At 39.5% G+C, this 25,000-nt stretch overlaps 1 protein-coding gene across 1 annotated transcript in view; it reads right to left on the bottom strand.

Moving 5' to 3' along the window:
• Positions 1-25,000, bottom strand: part of ARHGAP42 (Rho GTPase activating protein 42) — a 1,340,395-nt gene that overhangs the window by 337,583 nt on the left and 977,812 nt on the right. Inside the window, exon 19 of the mRNA XM_044071941.1 lies at positions 10,581-10,731. Within this exon, the coding sequence (XP_043927876.1) occupies positions 10,581-10,731 (151 nt within the window). The remainder of the gene's footprint in view (positions 1-10,580; positions 10,732-25,000) is intronic.

Genomic DNA, 25,000 nt, shown 5'->3' with positions numbered 1-25,000 from the left:
ACTCTCTGATCCTTTCCCTTACCTGTTGCCATCCATTCAGCTCCCCTGAATGACAGTTCACTCCAGCTTTTTTGCAGTTCATGTGCAACACTTAGCATTTATCTGCACCGCATCTTAACTGCAAACTTTAAGCCAACTTGGTCAGTCGTTCTACATCTTTCCTTTGATACTTACCTTCTTAAGTGTTATACCTAAGCCCCAAACAGAGTGAACAGCACTGGACCAATGGCCAATGCTAATAGCATTCCACTAATCAATTTCTTATTCTTGACAGTATTCGTCTACCCACATCTCTGCATCCAATCTTTTAACCATGCAGTATTTTGGTTACTTACTCTTAATCACATCATTTCTATAAAAAATGAATACATTTGAGCTTAATATCATGATCCTAATAAACAGTTTTTCAGAAAGCCTCACACTTCTTAAGCAAAACGGGTACACAGGGACAGAATGTGTAGAACTCAATGACTCACTTAATTTATTAATTAAATATCTGTCTTCAGATAACTTTGTCGAATCTCATTCTGAATGCCATTCAATGGATACTAACACCACTAATAGTAATGCTACTATCATCAGGATGGGTGTTAACCTTTTTCACACTCTTCCTCAACTTTATCTCTGCATACTTAACCTTTCAGGAAAGCAGTATGGATGAAGTATTTTTCTTTTTACAAATAACTCAGTAAACTTCTGCTAGTTGAATTCAAAGGAAGAAACAGATACCCCTGCCATGACAACAAGAAAGAACAAACCCAAAATGCCTCACTCACTAAATGAATGCATGGGCTACCATATTTTCTTGCTAACTGCTTCAGTTCTAGTTTATGTCCTAGAAAGAAAAAAATGTCAACTAATCTTTGAAGGTGGAACACCTCACTTTGAAAATTAACAGATGTGATTATGCAGTAGTCAAACCACAATATAAGTAAGTAGCTCCTCCTCTCAACAGGTAAGCTTTTTGTTAACCAGTAATGCTTGGTGTCATTTGTAAATCATTGCCTAATACCTACCAACATTGTATTTTGTTGGGATGGTATAACTTGTAACTTTTAACAAAAAACTAAGTTAATTGCAGAATAAAGACATTTTTATAATGACTGGTAGAAACTCAGTATTTGCCATGCCAAGGAATCAATTACTACTGAATGTGTATGCATGATTACTAAATCTTGTATTTAGAAGGGAATGTGTAGATTTTAGCATCCAATGACAATCTCCTCTAACACTCACTGTCACTCTGAAATGCAATCTCCAATAATGACAGTTCCTTACTGCTCATGATCTTTACCAAACCTAAATACGAATTACATAAATGTAGAAATTAAAAAAAGAGCAGGCTTTATTAATAAATATTTTTTCAATATATTCCAAGTAGAAACATATTTTACTCTAAAATGAACATCATTTGGTGGTAGATTAGTTTAATCAGCAAGACCTCCTAAAAAAAATGGCAGGCACATTGTGATGAACAGCAGTTTCCCAAAGTGAAAAAAATATTATCTGAATATGAATTATTTTGTTCTGGAAGGGTATTTCTAACCAATGGGCAGGGGTGCAGACACTCTTAACATTCTGATAATAGTGTGATTAACTGAAGCCATACATGTTCAGCATAGTTGTTGGGGGAATTAAGGGTGCAGGAGTTCCCCTTAAAAAGTATGTGATAAGTGTTTAAACCCTACCTACACCTGTTTGAGAAAATTAAACTTAAACTGATGAACACAGTGCCCCCTTCTGTGATCTTTAGTTGGAGTAATACTGCTTGCAAGAGGGAAATGTCCCCCCCTTAAATCCCACAAGCAGTATTAATGAAAAATAAACACTACAGAAAGGAAAGTGGTTATGTTAGTCAAAGTGTATACTTACTGAATTAATTGTAATCCACTAAAAATTTAAGGCAGTTCGAGGGGCATTTAAAAGTTAAATATACCAGCAAAGTAATAATGTATATTTCTGTAAAATTAATGTTCATTATTTACAGGCACTAGCAGTTGTGCAACAGAGCAGAGACTGCTACTCTTTCCTCATTTGTCGAGAATATATTAAGATTTTCCTTGAAAATGTACTGACTGGATGCTTTTTTGGTGGTCCAGAGGGCTAATGCCCTGATTATGCTCCAGAGGACTTGCATGCCTTTGGTAAAATTGTGCAAAGCCACTCCAATAGCTTTAGCCCTGGGCTATACTACCAATTGGAGAATAATATTGCACAGTAATAATTGGACACCCTTTTAATGGCCTCTGAGTAGCTGATAAATATTAGTGAGTAGTGGCAGCTGGTACTACTGTATAGTCTGGGAAAAAGGGGCATAGCTGGAGAACCTGTGCCAGCCTTTCCCAGGAGTGTCTGTGTGGTTGTATAAACTTTTCTCAAAGTGTGTGTGTGTGTGTGTGTGTGTGTGTGTGTGTGTGTGTGTGTGTGTGTGTGTGTGTGTGTGTGTGTGTCAGCTACCTGAGCAGAGGCACGAAGCACTAGTTGGACAGAGAGGGTGCTGGAGGGTTTAGCTTGTCCACTAAGCTGAGATCTGGACCCTATAGCTATGCCAGTGGGGAGATTTACTGGGGACCTGGAGAGCAAAGGAGCGACCAGCCCCAGACTGACTGTGATCTCTGTGTGCTCTGAAGGGAAATTGCACTTTACTGTGTGCATTTGTTATCCTTTCCTCCTATAGGAGACGCCCCTCACTGGTGTTAGTGGTGAGGATTGAGGCTCCTTGATGGCTGGGACAGGGCACAGACATCACAATAGTGTCAAATGGTGATTTTCTTATTTTGGTGTATGATTAAAGTGCTGATGATAGCAGAATGTTACAGAGTTTGCCTGGTTGTGGAAAAGGAGCCTTTTCCTTTGTGAGGGGATACAGAGTTGTGTAGGCCTCAGAGTAGTGGGTCGGAGGGCAGAGACTTTCCATTGTTGCCTGGGTGCAGACTTACGTAGAGAGGTCAGGTGGAAGAATTAAGCTAGGATTTGTATTATCAAGCTCTTTCACTGGTAGGGATAGGTAGTGACTCAGTTTTTATTACAGTGCATATTTCACAGGTGGTGAAAGAGAAGATTTGACAGCAGATTTTGTTGAAGGTTTTGACCTCATTGATGCTGATGGAAAGCAGAGGGTTGTGGAGTTGGAGCCACCTGGTGTTAAGGATCTGATGCCCGCACTGGGAAAGAGGTGACATGGTAGATAATGGCCAAAGACATGGAAAAACTGGTTCCTGGGATTTGTCTATTTTATGGCCATCATTGTGGAAAAGGAGCCACAGCATGCTTTGCCTTTGCTTTCCTATTTCTTAATGATTAAGGAGACTCAGAGGTTTCAGATTAGTAATACTTGGCTCTTGTATGATCAGTGTTTTCAAGGCCATGGATAGGTCTGTGTTGTGGGAGAGCAGGCATATACTTGAATGGGGACTATGTTGCATAGGTCTAGTTAGTTGAAGGAATAGTGGGAAAGGTTAAATGTTGTTAGGCTTGCAATGCCAGAAAATGTACATAACTCATGTGTAGGTATCTACATATATGTGTGCACTGTGGAGGTCATCTGTCAGTCAAATGGTGGAAGAGGGATGTGACATGAGAAACCAGAGGCAAAAATACTGGGGCAGGGAGTAATGGTGTGGTGGGCAAAGAGCTGAGAGGTTCAGGGGGAGCAGGGTTGTCTGGCTTTTCATTCTAGAGCGAGCTGGGTGGCTAGATCACCTGCCTATTAATGTCAGTCAGATGGAGTTGCTTCTGTAGACCTACCCTAAAAACCGGGGGTGTAGGAGCTGATAGAGGGATTTAGATATGTGTTTTCTGTGAAATCTAAAGTTAGTAGTTCACTTAGGATGAGTAAAAATTTGAGGTCTGTGTTAGGATAAGAGGTGGTGCTACAGCCATCGCTGAACAGAGTTGGCAGCCAGTAGATTGCTAGTTCCCTCTGAGGTTCTTCCATTCAGTGCATATCGTGTACCTCTTTTAAGTGTAGTGTCTAAAAAAATACCAAGGTAATTTTGTCTTAAACATTACCTGTCTTTTCAAGAAAGTGCCCATATTGATACAGCAGATACAAGGTTGCAGAATGCATGCATTCAGATCCTTTAAAGATCTCTGGTTAGCACAGCTAGATACAGAATTGGTGTTTAAGTTGTTACCAGTGAGGAAGCATGATTGGTTGATTCGACACATACAGTGACATGGGAAGTTTTATTTTGATAAGGTGATGCCTATGGGATGTGCATGGCCTGATCAGCTTTTAGGAAGTTCAGCTCAGCACTGCAATGGATCTGTAGCAGATGGCAAAGATCATATAGCCATTCATTATTTGGATGAGTTTTTACTGATGGAAAAAGGGAAAGAGATGGTAGAAGCAGGGATGAGGTTGTTTGAAAAGATGTGTGAGGAGCTAGGAGTGCCATTGGTGAAGGACAATTTGGAGTGCCCTGCAAAGACAGGAAATAGAGGTCAGCTTAGAGATGGAAGTATTCAGATTACCAGTTGACAAGGTGGACAAGGTGAGGAGTAGGGTAGAGCCAATGGTCGAGAAAGCCAAAGTGAGAATTAAGGAGGTTATGGAGGTTTTGGGACTCCTTAATTTTGCATTCCGGGCAGCAGGACCAGGTTGGATATTCATAATGTCTGTCTCTAACCTGTTGTTGGGTACAACATGGAATCATCACTGGGTGAGGGTAAGCAGTCAGATCAAGAAGGAAATGTCCTTTTGGTTAGAGTTCCTAAAGCAAGTATTTCTGGCAAGGGGACTGGGCTTTTTCTCCAAAATCACATCTGTTTACAGGTGCAGCTGGAGGAATTGAAATGGGAGCATACTTCAGTGCTAGGTAGTTTATTGAAGGATTGCCAACTGAGTATGGTGATGAATGAAAGAAAGATATCGCCTTTTTAGAGTTTATGCCCATATGGGATTAGATGGTAGTTTGTGAGGTGGGATTTCAAATTAAGAAGGTACTGTTTCAGTCAGATAACATGGCACCAGTGCAGGTTTTGGCTAAAAAGACAGTGAAACCTAAGCTGGTTCAAGGGTTATTGAGGAAGACTGTAATATTGTTTAACTATTTATTTTTCTCTTTCAGTGAACATATTGTAATGTTTTGTCTGATAGCCTTTCCAGCTTTCAGTTTCACAGGTTTCGACAGCTGATAAAGGCAGCCCAAATCAGTCATATAATTTTGCCTAAAATGTTTGGGAGATGGCAGGTGGGGGGTGCAGTCTGGACTGCTAGGGTCTATTTGCCAACCCTGGGTTCTACAGCTAAGTTATCTGGAGTGAAGGATGCCACCAAAAATTGGTTGAAATTGAAGATGCTTAAACAGGGACAAAGAGAACGAGCTAAGTTGGGGGATAGTAGATTGCCACTTGGCAATCACATGCTGCCATTGTTGTTAGAAGGTTTGTATAAGGTAGCTTATTCCTATTTTGACTATGTATTGTGGGCCACTAGATTGATTTTCATGTACAGTATGTTCAGCTTTTCAGGCAAGCAAGATGTTACGGAGTTTTCAGTGGGTGATGTCACAATTACCTCAATGGGAGTACTAGTATGGTTAAAAAGGCCAAAGAATGAACAGATGGGTAACAGCAAACAGGTGGTTTTACCTATGAATGGAGACTGATTGTTATGTCCTGAGGCATGGGCATCACCTTGGAAGAACATTTGTGGTAAGCTTTTAGTAGTATTAGTGTTTACTGATGGTCAAGGGACAAAAATGTGATGCTACAATGTTTGTGGTTTGGATTAGAAGGGCTTTGGAGACACATGGAGTAAAAGTAGATGATTATGCCACTTACTCATGCAGGATAGGGAGGGCATCTAATTTGGTGGAGGAAAGGAGGTCTGTTCAGTTGATTTATAGGGTCAACGGGAGCATTCTGAAGAGTTTTGGGGTTATATTCAGTAATGTGGTTTGGGGTTGTTGGTTGTGATGCTGGTATTCATTTTGTGTTTTGTTTTTAGGTAAGAAGTTGTTGGTGGTCACAGGACATTCCTTTGTGTACTGGACAGCTAAAGGAGTGGAAGTGAGACCAGGAGGTATAAACTTGGGTTAGGATATGGTATAGTGGCAAGTTCAATGGTGTGGTCAAAGAGGTATGAAATGGTGCCAGTTGATGTCAGCACTTGAAAAGGTAAGCAAGCAACATGGGGATCCAACTGATACAGCGATACACCTAAGGGGTAATGATATAGGGGTTGTGCCAAAGATAAAGTTGCTTTTTCAATTAATTAAAGACTTGACTGTGGGTGTCAAATGTTTCTGGGGTAAAGGTGATTTGATTGGCAATAATCCCCAGGTTGACATGGAAGGGTGCAGCTATGTGCAAGGTGATGGAGGTGACTAACCATAGAGTGACTGTGGTGAGTGCATTATTAGGGTCTATTGTCCTTGAGCAGATTCACTATACAATCTCGAAATACTGAAATGTCGAATTTCGGTATTTCAAGACTGAATAGTCGAAAAAACACATACATGAAAACCCACAATCACGAACACTACAATCGTGACCATTCACACACACACACACACACACACACACACACACACACACACACACACACACACACACACACACACACGCACACACACACACACACACACACACACACACACAAACCAGGACATAATCACACACACACACATACACCTACCTAACTAAACAAACATAACAACACACACAAACACACTTAACCTACCTATAAGCAGGAGGGCAAGCCCCCCTGCACCCCCCACACCACCCCTACTTATATATTCTAACTCCAAGGTTGTACTAAACACACAAACACACAAAAAACATCACTGCACACACTCACACACACTAAAATCCCCACCCATTATCCTCAAACACACAACACATACCTGAAACCCCAGATAAATCCACAAACTGCACTACACGTCATGAATGTGACACCACGATAACGGCGGAGTCGACATTTGCGGATTCGGCATAGTGTAGTTTCAGTTAAATGTACTTTCCACTATTCGGTCTCGGCATACTGAATTTTGACATTTCAGTGCATCAAGATTTTCTAGTATATCCCCTTAAGCACGGGGGACTTTCTGATCTGGACTGGAAATGTTTAAAGTTCGGTTGTCTTTATTTTTGCAGGAGGAATTTGGAAATTAGTTTGGTAGGTTATAAATGCAAGGAACAGGTTGCGGGACATTCTGGTGGGCAGAAGAGGGACCAGTGCAGTTGTTCAGGATGGCAGGGTCCTACTCCTCCCCCTTTTAGTGCATATGTTACTCCTGTGGTGTGTCAACTGAGCAATAGTATGATGTTTAGGGAGTTGGAGTTGTGGTTAATGAGTGGAGGGGTGCTGCTACTGTATTGCTTGGTAAGTGGTCTAACACGCTGCACATTTGTTTTGATTTAAACTAAGTAAGGAGTATATGATTCAAGTAAGTATTCTATCACGCTGCTTGTATTTGTTCTGTTTATGTTATGATGTCATTTCATGTTGTTAATAAAGCTGGATGCAAAGTCATAAAGGTGTTATCAGTTGTGTTATTTGGGAGGAAGCTAACAGCATAAATTGGAGTTTGCCTGGCAGACAAATTTGTCGCTGGGCTGTTACTTGAAGATGAAGGCGATAAGGTAAGCAAAAGTTAGGGTAGTTAAGGGAAAGGTGGGGGAGAGACTGTGTGAAATCATGAGGTAGGTGGGAAGGAATGAAATGCTGAAGTCCCTGTACGTACTGACATTTGGTACAGAAAAAAAGAATTCTGGAACTTTCGATCACAAATCGTAACACTTTGTCCTCTACCCTTGCTGGTTCTCAATGTACAAAACTCTAAAATATTTTCTGAAATCTCATGAAAAAAACTGCAAAGTATGGCATTATTTAAGCATATTTCCAGAAATAGCAAGCCAGTCCTGTAATGCAAAATATGTGTTAGTCTGCTATCTTAGTATGCATGATACAGCCTCATAATTGCACTCTACATAAAATTCAAGTCTTACATGGGACATACAGAGAACATGTTTACAGAAAACTAAAACAGTTCTACATACACAATGTGAATATATCAAGAGCAGAGTGTGTTAACCTTTGCAGCTTTTAACCTGCCTAGCTTTTTATCCACAATGCAGAAGTTCTGACAGAAGAGGACCTATGAGACTGTTCTGTAAATCCAGACTGCCAGTGATGAACTCATATCCCCATTAATGTCTGATTCTGGCCAAATGTAAAAAGAAAAAAAGTGTAGAAATGCCTGTGTATCCAAAAGACATCATTCCATTTCTTAATGTGCAATTAACATAACACTGCATTAATTTTATACAACTGATGTTAGCATCATAGTGCCTCAAATAGCATTCCATGCAACTTCAATAGCTAGTAGCAGCAGATGTGTCAAATTACTTTCATGGGATATCAGCAAAACAAAACCAATATGTCCAACAGTGAATAATACAGGTTCAGTTTCTCTGCCATTGTCTGGTGACTTCATGTGCTTTGTTCTCAAGGATTTTAGACATTTTGACAGCAATGTAGCTTTTCCTGTGTCATTGCTCAAATAATGTATTACATACAATCAATCTATCAAAGAAGATAAGGACTGACTGACTGTAGAAAATAAAATACAGTAGGTAACCTTAAATCAAAAAACAAACAGTGCTTGCAAGCATATCACTGCCTTAACAACATTAAATGCAGACTGTTTCATTCCAGATTTGACAGATCGGTGACAAAAAAAAAAAACAATGTAAGTGAACATGGGCCAGCCAGTGCAATGATGGCTCAACCATGAGCAAAGATGGTGGCAATGAGTCAGAGGTGAGCTCATGTGCAAGAGCATTTTTTCTCAAAAGCCAAAAGCATCTTGGGAAACATACATTTATATACTTACCATGGTGGAAGAACACAACTTTCTCTACAAAAACAGTGAAAAAAGAATATGTCATAACACTTACATTCCAAAGAGAAAATCAGTTATATATCAGTACAAGGAAAAGGATGGTACCTACCTAATCGACATTCAGATAACCTACACATAGTTGCTCATTTCCAACTGAGTAACAGCCCTCTTCTCTTCAACATCACTCATTGTTTCTTGACAGTATCTATATATACTGCTATATTGTATTGGAGGGCAATTTGTTGTTCATAACTCTCTCTCTCTCTGTCTTACAACTGCTTCATCCTTCCAGGTCCAGCCTGAACCTCCACCCTATTATTTCATTATAACTATCTCTCTCTTGTCTTCATGTTTATCATCAAGATTACTGTAATTTTGTTTAAATATGTTGGATGCAGATCACACTTCTCTGTCTTTTTTTTTTTATTGACTATTTTATTTCTTTAGGTATTACAGTGTGTCATGAGAATTCAAAATATTCATACTGTGTGAAGCATCATTGGGTGAGAGTAGGCAGGCAGGTCAGGGAGGTCCTCTCCATTTGGCTGAAGTTCCTACAGCCCTTAACTTTCTCACAGGGGAACTGAGTTCCTTCTCCAGAGTTGCATCTGTTTACAGAAGCAGTCGGGGGAATTAGAATGGGAGCGCCTCTTAGAGATAGGTGGTTTGCTTAATGAACATTTCAAGTATGTTGCATGTCAAACATGTTCAGTTTACTGTTTAATAGTAGGAAAAAAACTATAAAACTGAGTCAGTGTAGTAAAACAACAAAGTTAATACACATAGCAGAGTGACATATTAGTTCTCCAATGTCCTTACCACCTAGTTCCTTGAGCCTTCAGGTTGGCTGACTACCTAGTTGATCTTTCTGCAGCTGGCATTTTTTTCTGAATCTTAACTTGAACTGAAATGAAAAACAGATGCCAACCCTGTGACCTGTCTTTCAAGGTGCATTAGGACCTGGCTAGTGAACGCACCATGTGGTATGTTCTAACTCAAAGTAAGGGACTCTGCACTTAAACTCATTTACATGGGTGATCCTGCTGCCAGTGCAGCCAAATAAACTTGTGCACTTTAATAACGAAAGCATGGCACTGACGGGCAGGCCAAAGTCAGAAAACAAGCTACCTTTGTCTTACTACTTTAGGAGGTTCCCTCTTCCCCTCTACCACAAAACTAAAGTACTTGCCCTCAAGCATATGTCGACAAACACATGTAAACACACGTATGCATTCCAGCTGGTAAAACTGTTTACTTATTCTGCTAACATAGTGTATGCAAAACATGCATTTACATGCTCTGCGTGTGGCACGAGCATATACTGTTGGGCTTACTGTCTCAAACACTCCAGCAGAAACTGCACAAAAAGGTGATATAAGAAATAAAGTAAGATTTCACTTATTCATTCTCCTATAAAATCTGAAAACCTCAGTTCTCAAGCACTACTTAACACAATGTGTAGTAACTGATAAACAATGTTAGAGAAACTCTTTTTTATGCTTGCATGGGCAATATGGGCGGATCTCTTGTAATACATTTTTAGAGTCTGTCAAAAGTGTTGTGATAAACACACCACGTGGCATGTTGTTATTTCATTGATAACCATTATGTACAGTATTTATCAGGTAGGTATCACTTCAGAAAAGTGGCATTATTCTGACGCAATAACAATAACAATCCAAAAGCAGGGAGAAGCGTTCAACTTATATTCATACAACTTCCACTTACTGTCAGCATCTGCAAGACATAGTGTTGGAGTGTACAGCCCTTTTGGTTTCCTTGAACCAGTTGACAGACAGATTGCTTTTGACTTCCTGGAGCTTGACCTGTGTTCCGACTGTGGAACAGGGATGTTGGGGTCTGGTGCAGAGTGAAATATCTGTGAAATGTATTGACATGTAGTAAGATGAAAAAAATACACATGTGGTACATTATTCCATTCAGTTACATTGCAAATAAACTAATCATCCATAGTTCTAAAATATAAAAATCTGTTCCTCTTAATACTTGTCTTATTGTTCCATTTACATTAAACACTTTCAGAAATATAAATTAGAATTTTTCTATAAGGATTACTTAGAAAATGGATATGTTGCACATAATAACCTGTTGGAAAACATTCTTTAACAAGGTATAACATATCAGCAGAGCTCGGAAGTCTTCACAAGAACCTACCCTGGAAGAATTCTTGAGACTGATGGAAGAAACAGCGACATTAGAAATCAAGGTGAAGGAATCGAGAATTTCACCTAAAACATGGACAAACAATCCTTGGGGAAAAAATTTAACTCTTATTGAGGCATTAAAAATGAACCCTAAATAATTAATGTGTAACTTTATACTTTATTAATTGAATATTATAAATTTTTGTTACTAATTTCATATATTTTATTATTTTTTCCCTCCTTTGTTCAGGTCAACTGTACATAGTGTATATAAAGGTTTATAATACTTGTTTATTGATGATTTTATTGTTAAACATTATACTATTTGAAAAAAAAAGGAAAAAAAAACAGTAGTCCTACTGTTTGCACTCACTAAACACAGAAGTTTTGCAAGCACTGAAAAATGAAATAAGCAAATAAAAATAAAAATAAGGGATGACTCTGCTAACAACAGCAGTGCAGTTATAAAGACTTGCTGTTTTATTTTCCCTTTGTTAGCTGCAGCTTAAAACGCCATGTTTAGCAGAAAAGGGAAAATAAAACAAAAGTAATGTGTGTGTGTGTGTGTGTGTGTGTGTGTGTGTGTGTGTGTGTGTGTGTGTGTGTGTGTGTGTGTGTGTGTGTGTGTTACCTTAGGTGCATATTTATATTTTGGATGTAAAATACATCCTTATGCAACAATTACATATCCTACAATAACTATTAAACATTAGTTGAAGGGATGGTTTTACATTAAAAATATAGAAAATGTACATTCTAATAATAAAGCAACTAAAAGCAGTTTAAAAGCCCATTTTCTAAGTACAATAATGCCTGACAGGGTGGGCATTATAACGGAAATAACACAGGCCTCACAACACCCCTGGGCAGTAGTTATTTCTCCAATAATGCCTTCCATGTTGGGCATTATTGCTGCCCTAAGTAATCCATAAAATATGAGGTGGACACTGACATATCAGGACAAGTATATTATTTAAAAATATAATGTCAAAATGCAGAACAATGAATTGAAGGACAATGAGATGAAAATTAGCACAGGCACAGATGACCCTTGATGTATCCTGCAGACCTAAGGTGTGCTCCCCTCTTCCTCATATTCCCTGTATATGATCTCAATACTTCCTCTCAGTCACACCTGTGCACAACTGGTACTGACTATACTGTAAGCAGACAAGTTGGGTTTACTGCACCCCAAGTTAGGTAGGAGGCTGTTTTAATAAAACTCCTTACTTATATATATTACAAAACTGCGGTGGCGGTGCTGCAGTAGTGTTGTCGCCTCACAGCAAGACGTTGTCCCGTTCGATTCTCAGCTAGAACGTCTTCTGTGTGGGAGGCATATGTGAATGGGGCGTGCCTTCGTTGAAGGTTGTGCATCAGGGCTGGTAACCCAGTGCGTAAAAATCCACTACCAATCATTAGCTGACCGGAGTTCCGCTGTGGCGACCCCTAACCGGGAAAAGCCGAAAGACACAAACAAACTTATATATATATATATATATATTACAAAAAATCTGAAATAATGCAGCTAAAAATAAGAGACTTTTGGTAGCAAATCTTACTCAATTGTCTGAAAATGGCAAAATTTAGGCTATCTCCACTTTATTTTCTTTCTGTTCTGTGAATAAAGTAGCACATGGGTAGCCATGCTTAACCAGCTCATGTTACCATATAGGGTTTCTTAACACTTTGGAACTGCTGAGTGAATGTTAGGAGACCTGGCACTGTCTAAAGCCAGAAGTGTCAATCCACACACAGCTAAAGCAAATCTTTTCTTGGGCATTCTTATATCTAACATATTACTGGAAACATATGCTGACAGATGTATGTATGAGTGTGTGTGTGTGTGTGTGTGTGTGTGTGTGTGTGTGTGTGTGTGTGTGTGTGTGTGTGTGTGTGTGTGTGTGTGTGGGTGTGTGTGTGTGTGTTTATGTGAGTGTGAACAGACGCATCTTCAGTCGAGTGTAAAAGTCCAAGGACAATTTTTGTACAATACTTAGGCTATCAAGTGCAACATAGAAACATAAAGTAAAATAAATCTAAGCAAGTATCAGTAAAACAATGAAGTGTACTGAGAGTAATTCACTGCAAAACACTGGGCAACCCAACTGCTGAATACTAGATCTCAGAGAAATAAAGAAGTAGAGTTGCAAATGGAAGAATTAGAAAACAGTGATTATAGGGAAGAACTGTGGAACATTGCATCTCTGGTTCTGCTAGGACTTTCTTACAAAGAAATCATCTAATTGATCAAATTAATCAATTTCTAATCAATTTCTTTCAAATGATAACAAATGGGTAGAAGTCAAGAAGCATTAGGATAGAAGGCCAGTGCTGTGTGGAATAAAGCCCTGAGTATGGCCAAGGTGTCTTGGGTTCGTTTCATTGTTTGGCTGTGTGAAGGACATCTAGGGGAGAATGGGTGTGCCCATCCAAGGAGGGAGGAAGGGAGGTGTGTCCATCCAAGGGGGAAGGAAGGGAGGTATGCACAGTTGTTGTACACTTTAATGTTTGATTTTCCTGGTAGAGACTGGAGAAACAACCACAAAAAATAAATTACTTCAAAGTGCTGCCTGAGGGTGGAAGGTGCTGTCTCAATAATGTCAAACCCTTGTGGAAGTAATGGGGAATTCAAGCGCCAATGCCCCTTGCACTTCCCATCCTTGGGGGTGTTACTAGGCATGCACAGGGGCAAAGAACTAAAGCAATAAAATAATCCCACAGCAGAGCTTTGACACTGTACCAAGATATCTCAATCTCTTTGCCAACCTCAACCTAAAATGAAGGAAGTCTGGGGGCTATATGAGAGGTAGGTAGTCCCGGCAATCGAGGAAAGGCAGTGGGGTCAAGGAATGGTCAACTGTTTAGTAGAAAAAAAGTGTAAAAGAAAGCGATAACTTTTAGGACTGAAAAGTCACTTCAAAGTCATACAGTGAACACATTGCATGTTTAAAAAAAACTGGGTTTTCAGGTATTCAGTACTGAAATTACAAATAAGTTACTACACTTCCTAGGCAAATAAAAAGATTCAACATTACACAATGGCTAGAGGCTAAAGCCAAAGCTAAACATGAAAACGTAGCAAGAAAGTACAGCAAACAAATTTATAAAAACAGAAGTCCATAAATGACAAAAATCAGAGCTATAAAATCACTCTTGCAGGCCCGTACGTTAATTAACAGTAAACATGTATTCTGCAAGCTTAATTATTAACATTAGCTAACTATCTTTTTTTGGGGGGGGATAAACAGTTCATCACAATGTTTGATAAAAGTGCAGTGATCACCATTTTATTGCCTCATTGCTTATACAAGAACTAATGGTACCATGCTTTGCACATCTAAACTTTATGAGCTCTGGAAATGTATTACTGGCACTTCAGTCTCAGCTCTTTATGCATTTTATTATGTTAAAAAAGCCACAATGACTCTTTGAATTAAAAATGGCTTTTATATCACAGTCAAATAAAGTTCATCATGGGGAATTGAAGGAAATTCTGCAAAAGCAAATAATTAATAAAACATCATTTTCAGCAAGTTTTTTATTAACACTAGGAAATGGCATTTGATGCAGAAAGAATAAGAGGCAAAAAGTGCTCTGTATAGCAAAGCTTCCCACACCCACTGGCATGGGCATGTGTCTCCTGCAGAAAACATTCCTTACTGTAATGAAACCTTCTTTGACTTCATTTCAGCTGGACTGAAAAAACCTGAGTCATGCACCATCATTAATACAAGCAGCAGTAACTCAAAGGTTGCTGGACATTAGTGGTAAGGTAGGTTTCCCTTTTCCCAGCAATTAATCAACCACTGAATTAGTACATATCAAACCACATGGGTGAAGTACAGCACAGCTCACCATGGGGAGGGTGAATTATTTTTGCTGTTTTTATAAAAGTTTATGAACTGTGTTACTGACTTTCGCATTCCATTGTTTGAGAGTGTGATAAATTAATACTCACTTAAACACTGTTTATCTTCACTGTTCCCCTCCTGCTTACTATAGGCTCATAGGTATGTACTAGGTTAATGGCCCTGGAGCCTTTACAACCCTAGCCCATAGGATTACCCTGGCATTGTGCCACCCAACATTAGTTCCCATTGCCTCTGTCGTGCAGAGCCACTGGAGTGATCCCCGAGGTAAATCTTCTATTTCCCATCCACTTATCAAGATTTATCTTGAAGAGGGCCAGTGAGGTGCTCTGTTTGACATGTATAGGAAGTCTATTCCATAGCATAGGCAGTGTCTGCATTATGAACCTGTCCCTCCGGCATGTTCTGTTGATTTTGGTGATGAGGTTGAGGTCTCTAGAGCATGTGGTGCGCAGAGATTGGGATTTCTTTAGCTGTAGCATTTCTAACAGAGCTGGGTCAGACATGGCTTTGTAAGTCAAGCAGAGATTGCCTCTAAGTAGGTGATATGAGACAGAGAATAGTTGGAGTTTTTTTAATCTGTCCATATAGGACAACTGTTTAAAGCCTAGGATCATCTTTGTGAGGTACTTTTGCAGCTTCTTCAGTTGTTGCAGGTGTCTAGTGAGGTACATGCCAAATGGGCCATTGTACTCGATGAATGGCCTAATGATGGAAGAGTAGAGGGAGACAATGACCTCTTTCTTCCTCGATGTAAAACCCTTAGTAATGAGATGTGCCACATAGAAGGACTTTCTGACCACAGTGGTAATGTAGTGGTCAAAAGAGAGGCTGCTGTCAACCTGTGTTCCCAGATCTCTTAGAATGCCTTCTGTGTTCAATGGACTACCATCTATGTGGTAATTCATGGGAACCAAGTTTTTCAGAAAGGGGATGATGACACATTTTTTGGCATTGAGCTTAAGGCCATGGTTCTGACACCAGTCATTGGTCTCAGTGAGGCCTTTCTACAGGATGTCAACATCACTTGGGGAGTTAATAATTGCTCCCAACTTGCAACTGTCTGCAAACTTTGTCAGCCAGAGTCCCTTAGTGCTGGCCTGGACTTCAGAGAAGTATTTACTAAACAGGAGAGGACCCAGGACCAAACCCTGTGGGACTCCACTCGTGACTGGTCAGCAGTCTGACTTGGAGTCAGCTACTTTCACACTGTGGTTTATATCTGTGAGCCAGTTTGCAACCCACCTAGTGATATAGGGGTTGATGTCTAGCTTAGTGAATTTTTCTATGATTCCTGAGTGGGAAATGGTATCAAAGGCCTTGGCCAGATCAAGGTAGGCTGTATGAACCACCTTGCCTTCATCCACACCTCTGGAAACTGACTCAAAGAAGTCGACCAGGTTGAGCAGACATGAGCTACCCTTCACAAAACCAAACTGTGTGGGATTCAGAGTTTGGAGATTCCCTATATCCTTGTTTATTAGGTCCATGATGATGCGCTCCATAGCTTTGCATATCAGACTCATCAGGATAATGAGGCGATAGTTCCCTGGGTCTGCAGTCACTCCTCCTTTGTGGAGAGGTATGACTGTAGCAATGTGCCATTCAGTAGGGACAAAGCCTGAGATGAGGCTGTGACTGAAGAGGGCACACAGGTGTAGTGCCATTTCACTCTGTAATTCATGTAGAACACAGCCAGGGATATTGTCAGGTCCCATAGAAGCTGTATCCTTGGCTTTGGACAATGCTGTTTTAACGTGTGCAGCAGTAATACTGGGTGCCTGGCAATCTCCTGGTATTGTGATTGGTCCTTTGGGGGGAGGGGTAAAGTTGGCACAGAATCTGTCAGCCAGTATATTGGCAATATCTGTTGGCTCAGTATAGGAGGTACCATCGTGCAGTAGCTCACAGCAAATCTGGGTATTGCCATGGAGATTCTTTACATAACTATAGAAGGCGTTGTGGTTGTCTTTACTATCTGTTGCAATTCTGTTTTCATAGCTAGCTTTAGAGGATTTGATGAGGGATCTCAACTTTTTGTTGAGGCTGATAAGGTAGTTTTTCCAGTCTTGGGACTTCACCTTATAATCAGTGTTACTTACTTTGAAGTCACTGCCTGTTGGAGGTAAAAGTTCATTTTCAATACGCACTTAGAGGATTCTCAGCATTTCACATCACTATTAAAAAATAGTTTGTAAATGCCTAGTAACTTGCATGTATTAAATCATAATTATTAAAATAAAACAAAACAAAAATCTATACAAAGGATATGATCGAAACAAGTAAGGTTCTTTAGGAAGAATCAGGAACCACTAACAAGACAGTTTTTTTTTTTGTTAAAAAGAAAACATCTGCACATTCTCTGCTGCATAATTCCCCTTCAAAAGATGCATTCTGTTGGTTCTCTTCTCCACATCCCATTTGATGGTCCGTTGCTAAGAAGTGCACTATATGCACCCCCCCCTTACATGGTGCTGATGAAATACAATAAGCTGCATGGAGGGCAACAGACATCAGTGAGGGGAACAAGCAAAAAAAAGGAAATGCTTTTTACGCTATCAATACAGACAGCCTACCTTGCTTCCTTCTGCACATTAACTGTGGCATTCTGATAAGGTTACAGAGGAAAGCAAACTGAAATTGAAATTACTATTAGGTATCCAATATACAAGGGAAATAAAATGCACAAGTTAGAGATGGCACAGGGACTGACTATTGAAACTAATTGTGGAGAAAAATTATACTCACAGAAATGGTATGAAAATGACACACAATTTCCCAGCACCCCAGCTTACCACCGCTGGTTCTAGAAAACTCAGAAAACCGCAACATGGAATTATTTTACCAAACTTGAAGAAAAGTTGCAGGATTGGTACAGAACCATATTACCACCTAATAGTTAATTAGAATATATCCTGAAATTTGTATGAATCACAAACATTAATTTACAGATGCAGTGTCATGAGTACATAACTCCATGATGATGACTTTTTTAATGTATTGAAGATTGAGCTTTAGGGAATACGGATTTAAGGTCTCTGATCATCAGAACAATGTTTACAGATTAGCACGGGGATTTATAATAGTGTGCAGCAAAGTGTAATAGCTATTACATTCCTGACTGAGTAGAGTTCTTAAACAGGGACTGCCCCATGGACATCTAGACACCTCACTGTTTGTGAACTGATTACTATTTCAGACAAAAGTAATGCACCAGGACTGATCTGTACCCCACATTCATAGTAGGGTGTGATTCATAAATGTTTTGCCATCTGTTTCCACTACTGTTTGTCAGGGTACATTAGCATAACATGAATATGTGGAGATCCAGGGTAATGTGTACTCTAATTGGCTGAGACTCTGCTAAAGGTAAGAAGCAAGGACAGCTGTGGTAGAAGGTTAGCCTGTACTAGGGGGGAAAGCAGCTTCTTGCTACTGGACAAAAGTGTTATTTTTCTTGGATTTTCAATGTGTCTATTGACTCTACTGCTCACCTGTGCAGTGCTGTCAAACATATCAGCATATGTGGGTATCTGGATTTTACTTTTATGTTGATATGCATAAAGTCCACAGCTGCAGCCCTGTAAACAATGGGTTTGGCAATGGAACACACCTGAAAGTTCTCTGCTTTCAGAATCTTCTACCTTAGGCTGGGAAGGGTCTTTGACATTCCTACTGAAGTCTTCCAGGTGCACAGTAAAGTATACTTGAAGAAGGTAAGGTCTGCTTCATATTTATGAAATGCTAGGGCACAGTATGCAAGTTTACAAATTGTTCCTTACGTACTAATTCCATCTTTAATACATTGTATTGAAATTTAATAATTATCTTTGTATGGTTTGCTGAAAAATCATGTACAAATCAATCAATGAATTGAAGACCCTCCTCTCTCAAGCAGCACTAATTTTAAAATCATTTAAATACAAAGGCATTTTCAAATCTCTTAAATACAAACACAGTACAAGGTGATTTTGCTGGACTCAGTCTGTGTTTTATGATTGTGCTATTATTTGCCACAGAGCTTTTTATAGTAAGAAGCTTACAAAAAAATCATCAATTCTGTAAAAAAATTCTGTAATGGTACCTCCTTCTCTGACCCAAGAACATTGCTTACATTCTTGTGAAGAAATTCTCTTCAAGTTTACTCCACCCATCTTCCTTGTGCCCCAGTTCTCCCCTCAACCCTCTCCTCCCAAAACCACTGTGGGCCAAGTCATACATTTTCAAATAAAACAAAGCAAACACAACACTACTAAGGAACGATAAATATACATTTTTCCAGAGAAAGGGAATGTGGGATTCTTGGACTGACCTATTTATAAGGACTGAGAGAGAGGATAAGCAATGCTATTGGTTCCAGAATTAGAAAAATCAGTCCTATTGGTCTTAACAATATTTCTAGATGTCTACTGAGAAGCACTAAGTCCAGCCTAACAACATAAAACCTTCCATCAAGTCTTTAACCTGAGTCTCTCCAGTTGTGGAGATCAGTTGCTCTGATGGGCTTGCACAGGGCTATCCCTTTATGAATTATAATCATCAAACCCATTTTTTTTTCCATTTTCTACATGGGGTCAGGGTGTTGTGTCACCTGTCATCTTCTCTAGATTCAAAGCCATGCTTCCATCTTCTTTGAAAGTCATGCCTGACATTTACAGATATTCTCTCGTACAATCCATCTGCCTCATTGCTGGATGCCCTCGTTTCTTTTTCTTCTTCTCCACGTTATTTTCTGCTTTTTTTGCACATGTGCTCAAACCAACATAATCTGTTCTTTTTGACCTTCTCTGCAATTGGAGCTACTCTGGCTTCTGCTCTGATGTCCTTATTTCTTTGTATGTCCCACAGTGTGTGTCCTACACCTGTCTCATCTCCATCACCTCTAGCTTCTCAACTCCTCTGCCTTTATTGCTCAGGTTTCTGTACCATTGAGTAGTACTAATTGCACCACTGTTTTGTACACTTGAGTTTTCAGCTTCTTTGTCATTCTTCAGTCACACATTACCCCAGACACTTTGTTCAATTGGCTGCAGCTCTCTAATTCTAGCTCTGACCTCCTCATTCATACCTTTCTTCTCCATAACCCTTTCCCAGATACTTGAAGCTGTTAACATATTCCACTATTTTCCCTTGTGTATCATTTCATAGCGTCTTCTGATTTCCTGCATTTCCTGCCATTACAACTGTTTTATCTGTACTCAGTTTCTTCCCATGCGCCTTCAGTTATGCATTACATTCCACTATCCTTTGTTGAAGTTCTTGCTCAGAGTCTGCCTATAATGCAACATTTTCTGCATACAGCAGATTTGTTTATCTGTCCACTCGGACATGTCTGTGCTAATGTAGTCCATCACCAATATGAACAGCAATGGGTTCACAGCTGAACACTGATGTATACCCACTCCCACTAAAAACCTTCTATGAGACTGAACACTGCTTGCACCTGTATCATTTGGTTATTATACATAGCCTGCACTAATTCTACCAATGTTTCTGGGACTCGAAACTACCACAGGACTGCACAAATCAGGTTTCTTGGGACCTTGTCATATGCTTTCTTAGCTGTCCTTTTACTGACCCAAGGAATTACAGGCTTATTAACCTTGCATATATTATTTGCAAGGCTATGGAACATATTATAGCTGAACTAATAAGCACTTATATAGCTGACCTAAAATCACTGGATACATGTTTGTAAAAAAACAGATGATGCTTGCTCAGCCCAGTTGAGTTCTTCTAAAAAGTTTCCAAAACCATGAATAAAAGGGTTATAGTTTAAGATGATTAGCTGGACTTTAATGCTATCCCCATGCTGGATTATTTACATTCTCTTGCAAGTGAAAATTAACAAATATGTTGTCAACCCAAGAGATAACTTGCTACCTGACAGAACCCATACAGTAAAGCTCAGTGGTATTTGCTCTAGACAGAAAAAATCCAGGGCACTTTCTTTTTTGGCATTTTCTTCTCCTCTGACATGAAAGCAGATATTAGAGTGACTACAGACAATCAAACTGTTGATATGTTCACTGGTTTACAGGTACTTTCTAGGCCAATGATCGGCAAGAATCTTTTGAAGCTTAGCCATAGATTTCAATGAAATTTGTAGACCTTATATTTTTAGTATAAATAATTCAGAGTTGAGCAGAACATTTACATGCTGCCCCTGTCCATGACGGACAAGGGTGCTAAACCAGGGGATGAATCTGTGGTTACCCATCCCATTCATCCAGATTACATTTGAATAGTGTAAGATAAGTATTTTGCTTTATGTGGAGAGGGGAGCAATATCAAAGAACTGAAGTTCTCTGTGATACTCATCTATTCCTCCAACATGTTCTATTTATGCTGCAAAAAAAGATTTAGATTTCTATGGCAGGTGTTTATGCCCCCAATGTGAATGTGCAGTAGGTCTAAAAGGCTAGGGTCTGTTAAGGCACTGAATCTGAAGCAGTGATTGTTTTTCAGCAGCCTGAGACAGTCTGCACAATTTTCATGACTTAGGCCTTTGATTTTTCTTAGTGAGAAAGAGTTGTGGGCAATTAAGTTGTGTCAGATGAGTGCATAGGTACATACCGAAGGGGTCATTATAATCAGTGATTGGCCTGATAAGTGCAGAATACAGTGGAATGATCACATCCGTGGACTTGTATGCCATACCCTTAGTAGTAAGTTGTACACTATAAAGGACTTTCTTACAATAGTAAATATGTACCTACTGAAGGACAGTTTGTTATCTATATAGGTTTCCATGTCCCTATCTACTGGATCAATTTTCAAGAGTGTATTGTCAATATGAGAATTACAAGGGACTTCCTGCTTGCTAAAGGATAATATTATTATACATTATTTGGCATTCTGTTTTTGACAACAGCTACTGCTTAGGTAAAGGCCCTGTTGGAGGATCTTGGTGTCCTGTGGGGAAATTATGATGCCACTAAGTTTACAGTCATCTGCAGACTTGGTCAGCCAAAAACCCTTAACAACCTATTTGACTCCCAAGAAATAAATGCTAAAGAGAAATAGCCCAGGATTCCAAACTGGGAGTTGTTATGAAATCCCATTCTGATGCACACATTATCCAGCAATGGCAGGACCAAAAAATGTTTGTTATTTTAATTACGGGATTATCCTTAACATCAAGAAATGTAGGATAGTTTCATTTGGCCACATACTATAGAGGTATTTCACAAATCCAACGCAGTTATCATATACTTCAGAACCTATGACAGTAGCAAAATTTCCTTTGTCCAACACATCTATGTCATGGTTAGAAAATGTTGTTACCTTACACAACTTAACCTTCATGGTATTTCATCAAGATCCAATGAAGCTACAGTCTGACTTTGTTCCTCTGTTGTTGGACCCATCAATGAATATTAAGCTCCTTTTGGCATGCAACTCAGTAAGCTCAAAAGCTCACTATGTTTTCTCACTAAAAATATCTCTGTTATTAGTATCCCTAACTACTCTTTGAACTCCTTCACCTGGACAAAATCTATGGTAAAGCAAACACCCATGCTAGGAACCTAAACCTATACTGTCACATTAACAATACCAGCTAGTGAGGAAAATGTGTATCCCAGTGTATCCCCTACGTCTGGAACAGGCTGCCTTTACATATCAAGCAGAGTACGACCCTTCAATGCCATGATTGTGGGCCCATTTGCATTAATATGGTAATGGGAGGCTCTACTACTGATTTAGCTCCCACTGGCTGGAGCTCTATGATCTGAATTTGTCAAGGTCACTTACTATACATTGTGTTTGTCACACCCAATTGCTGTGCAGTATTCAGTTACCTGAGCAATGTAATATATGTATGTGTATTTACTACAGTTTTAAGCACTGTTTCACATATCTGCTCTGATTTTGTTGCTCAGCCATTCTCTGACAAACAGAACATCACTATACTCGGGACTTAGACCGCGTTTGGATTGCCATGTGTGTTTAGTTCCCAGTTATAATCCCACTTTGACTACACAAGTACACTGGACTCTGTGATTCACACGTTTGTAAGTCATGGAAGAGGTTAAGAGACCACACCTATGCACCTTCTGTTGAACGTGGACTCTTCAGGTTAAGTGGTACTGTACGATGTTCTGCAGTGGAGTTACAAAAGGTTTGTGAACTATGGAGGACTCTGCTATGTGTTTTTTGGCATGTACCAGCGCCACACATTTCTATATTATATTTATGAATCCTACCTGTGGTTTATGACCTTGTAGATTATATTCAGTGTTAATATGTCATCAAAACTTCTCTAATATTTAAATTAAAATGTTTTCATAATATAACAATTGAAGTAAGGAAAAGTCTCCCAGCCAGAAAGATCAAAACAGTGAGCCATTCACCACTTCTTACATTTACTGTAAGTTGTCTGACTCCTGCAATCAAACACCCTTACACATACACAAGAATAATAAAACCTAGCCTACAATAAGTAATTAAAAAATGTTTTACTACTACTCTCCCTGCTATACACAATAGCATTGCACAGTAGCAAGTTTTTAAAATGCTGTCACTTTTTTCAATGTTAATTGGAATATACGAGTAGCTAAGTAAGAAAAAAGTTAAATGATTTGTATCTAAAAGCTGTGGAATTCTAAACCTCTAGCAGTCATAGGATCATAGGATCATAGGAGGTTACTGGGCTAACGGCCCTAGAGCCTTTTTAATCCTAGCCATTCATGCCCCAAATTTCTCAATTATCAATGCCCACAGGCTAGAATGGCTTTAGTACATATCTGTGGCTTAGAGCGTCTACAAACTGCTCCATCCATAATGGCCAAAGGCAACAAGCCAGGGGTGAATTTGCATTTCCTATCCATTGGTATAAATTGCATTTGAATAGACTTAGGGAAGAGCTCTGTTTCACAAGAATGGAGAGTCTATTCCAGAGAAGGGGCAATCTCGGAGAACACACACCTGCCCTTCCAACATGTTTTGTTAATGTCACAGACAATTTTTGGATCCTTAGATTGGGTAATTCTAGTGTTATTTATTTTGTGAATATGTACAAGATCCATCAGGACTGTATCGGGAAATGCCTTATAGGTTAGGCATAGATGACCTTCAGTAGTCTGTAGGAGATTGAGTACAGGGACAAGGCTTTGAGGCAGTCTGCATAGGGCACATTATTTATATACTGTATTCTTTCAGAGAGGAACCTCTGTTGCTGCTCCAGATGTTGCAAATGTCTTGTCAGATACATGATGATGGGTGCATTGTACTCAGTTACTAGTCTAATGAGGGCTGGATATTGTGGGACTAGATCACCTCTGGATGCCATGTCCTTACTTATAGGTTACACCCCATAGAAGAATCTTCTCACTACTATGGACACATGGTGATCAAAGTTCAGTTTACTGTCAACCTGAGTTCCCAAGTTCCTTACCACTGGGTCTGTGTTAACTATGTTTTAATTTGCAAGGATGATCATCTTCCCAAAGGTACAATTATGCATGTTTTGCATTGAATTTTAGGCCATGACTCTGGTACCAGTTATTTATCGTGTCAGATGCCCCTGAAGGATATCTACATCTTTAGGGGTTTACAGTGTTTGCACCCAGCTTGCAGTCAGAAAATTTGGTCTTCCAAAGGCCCTGTACATTTGCCTTGACTTCAGAGAAGTACATTCCAAGTAGTAGAGGCCCTAGTACCAAGCCTGTGGGACACAACTAGTAACAGGCCACTTGGTAGAGGTGGATTCTTCCACCCTAACTTCATGTGTCCTATCTCTGAGCCATTTGGCTATCCACTGGGTGAAATATAGATTTATGCTTAAATTTGTGAGTTTGTCTATATCACCTGAGAGAGGCATTGTGTCAAATAACTTTGCCAGGTCAAAGTAGGCAGTATGTACCATTCTGCCATTGTCCACGGCTCTAGTGACCTTCCCAAAGAAGTCCACCAAGTTTAGTTCGCAAGACCTGTCCTTGATGAAACCCAACCTGGATGGGTCCAGTGTTTGAAGATCTCCTTTGCTTCACAGATCTAAAATAATTATTTCTATGGCCGTACACATAAGACAAGTCAAACTTATGGGGTTGTAATTCCCTGAGTCTATTGATGGTCTGCCTTTGTGTAGAGGAATGACCACTGCAGTCCT

Source organism: Protopterus annectens, chromosome 5.part0, assembly GCF_019279795.1.
Source record: "Protopterus annectens isolate FY-2018-M chromosome 5.part0, PAN1.0, whole genome shotgun sequence".
NCBI lineage: Eukaryota > Metazoa > Chordata > Ceratodontiformes > Protopteridae > Protopterus > Protopterus annectens.
This window is presented reverse-complemented; position numbering and strand designations above follow the sequence as displayed.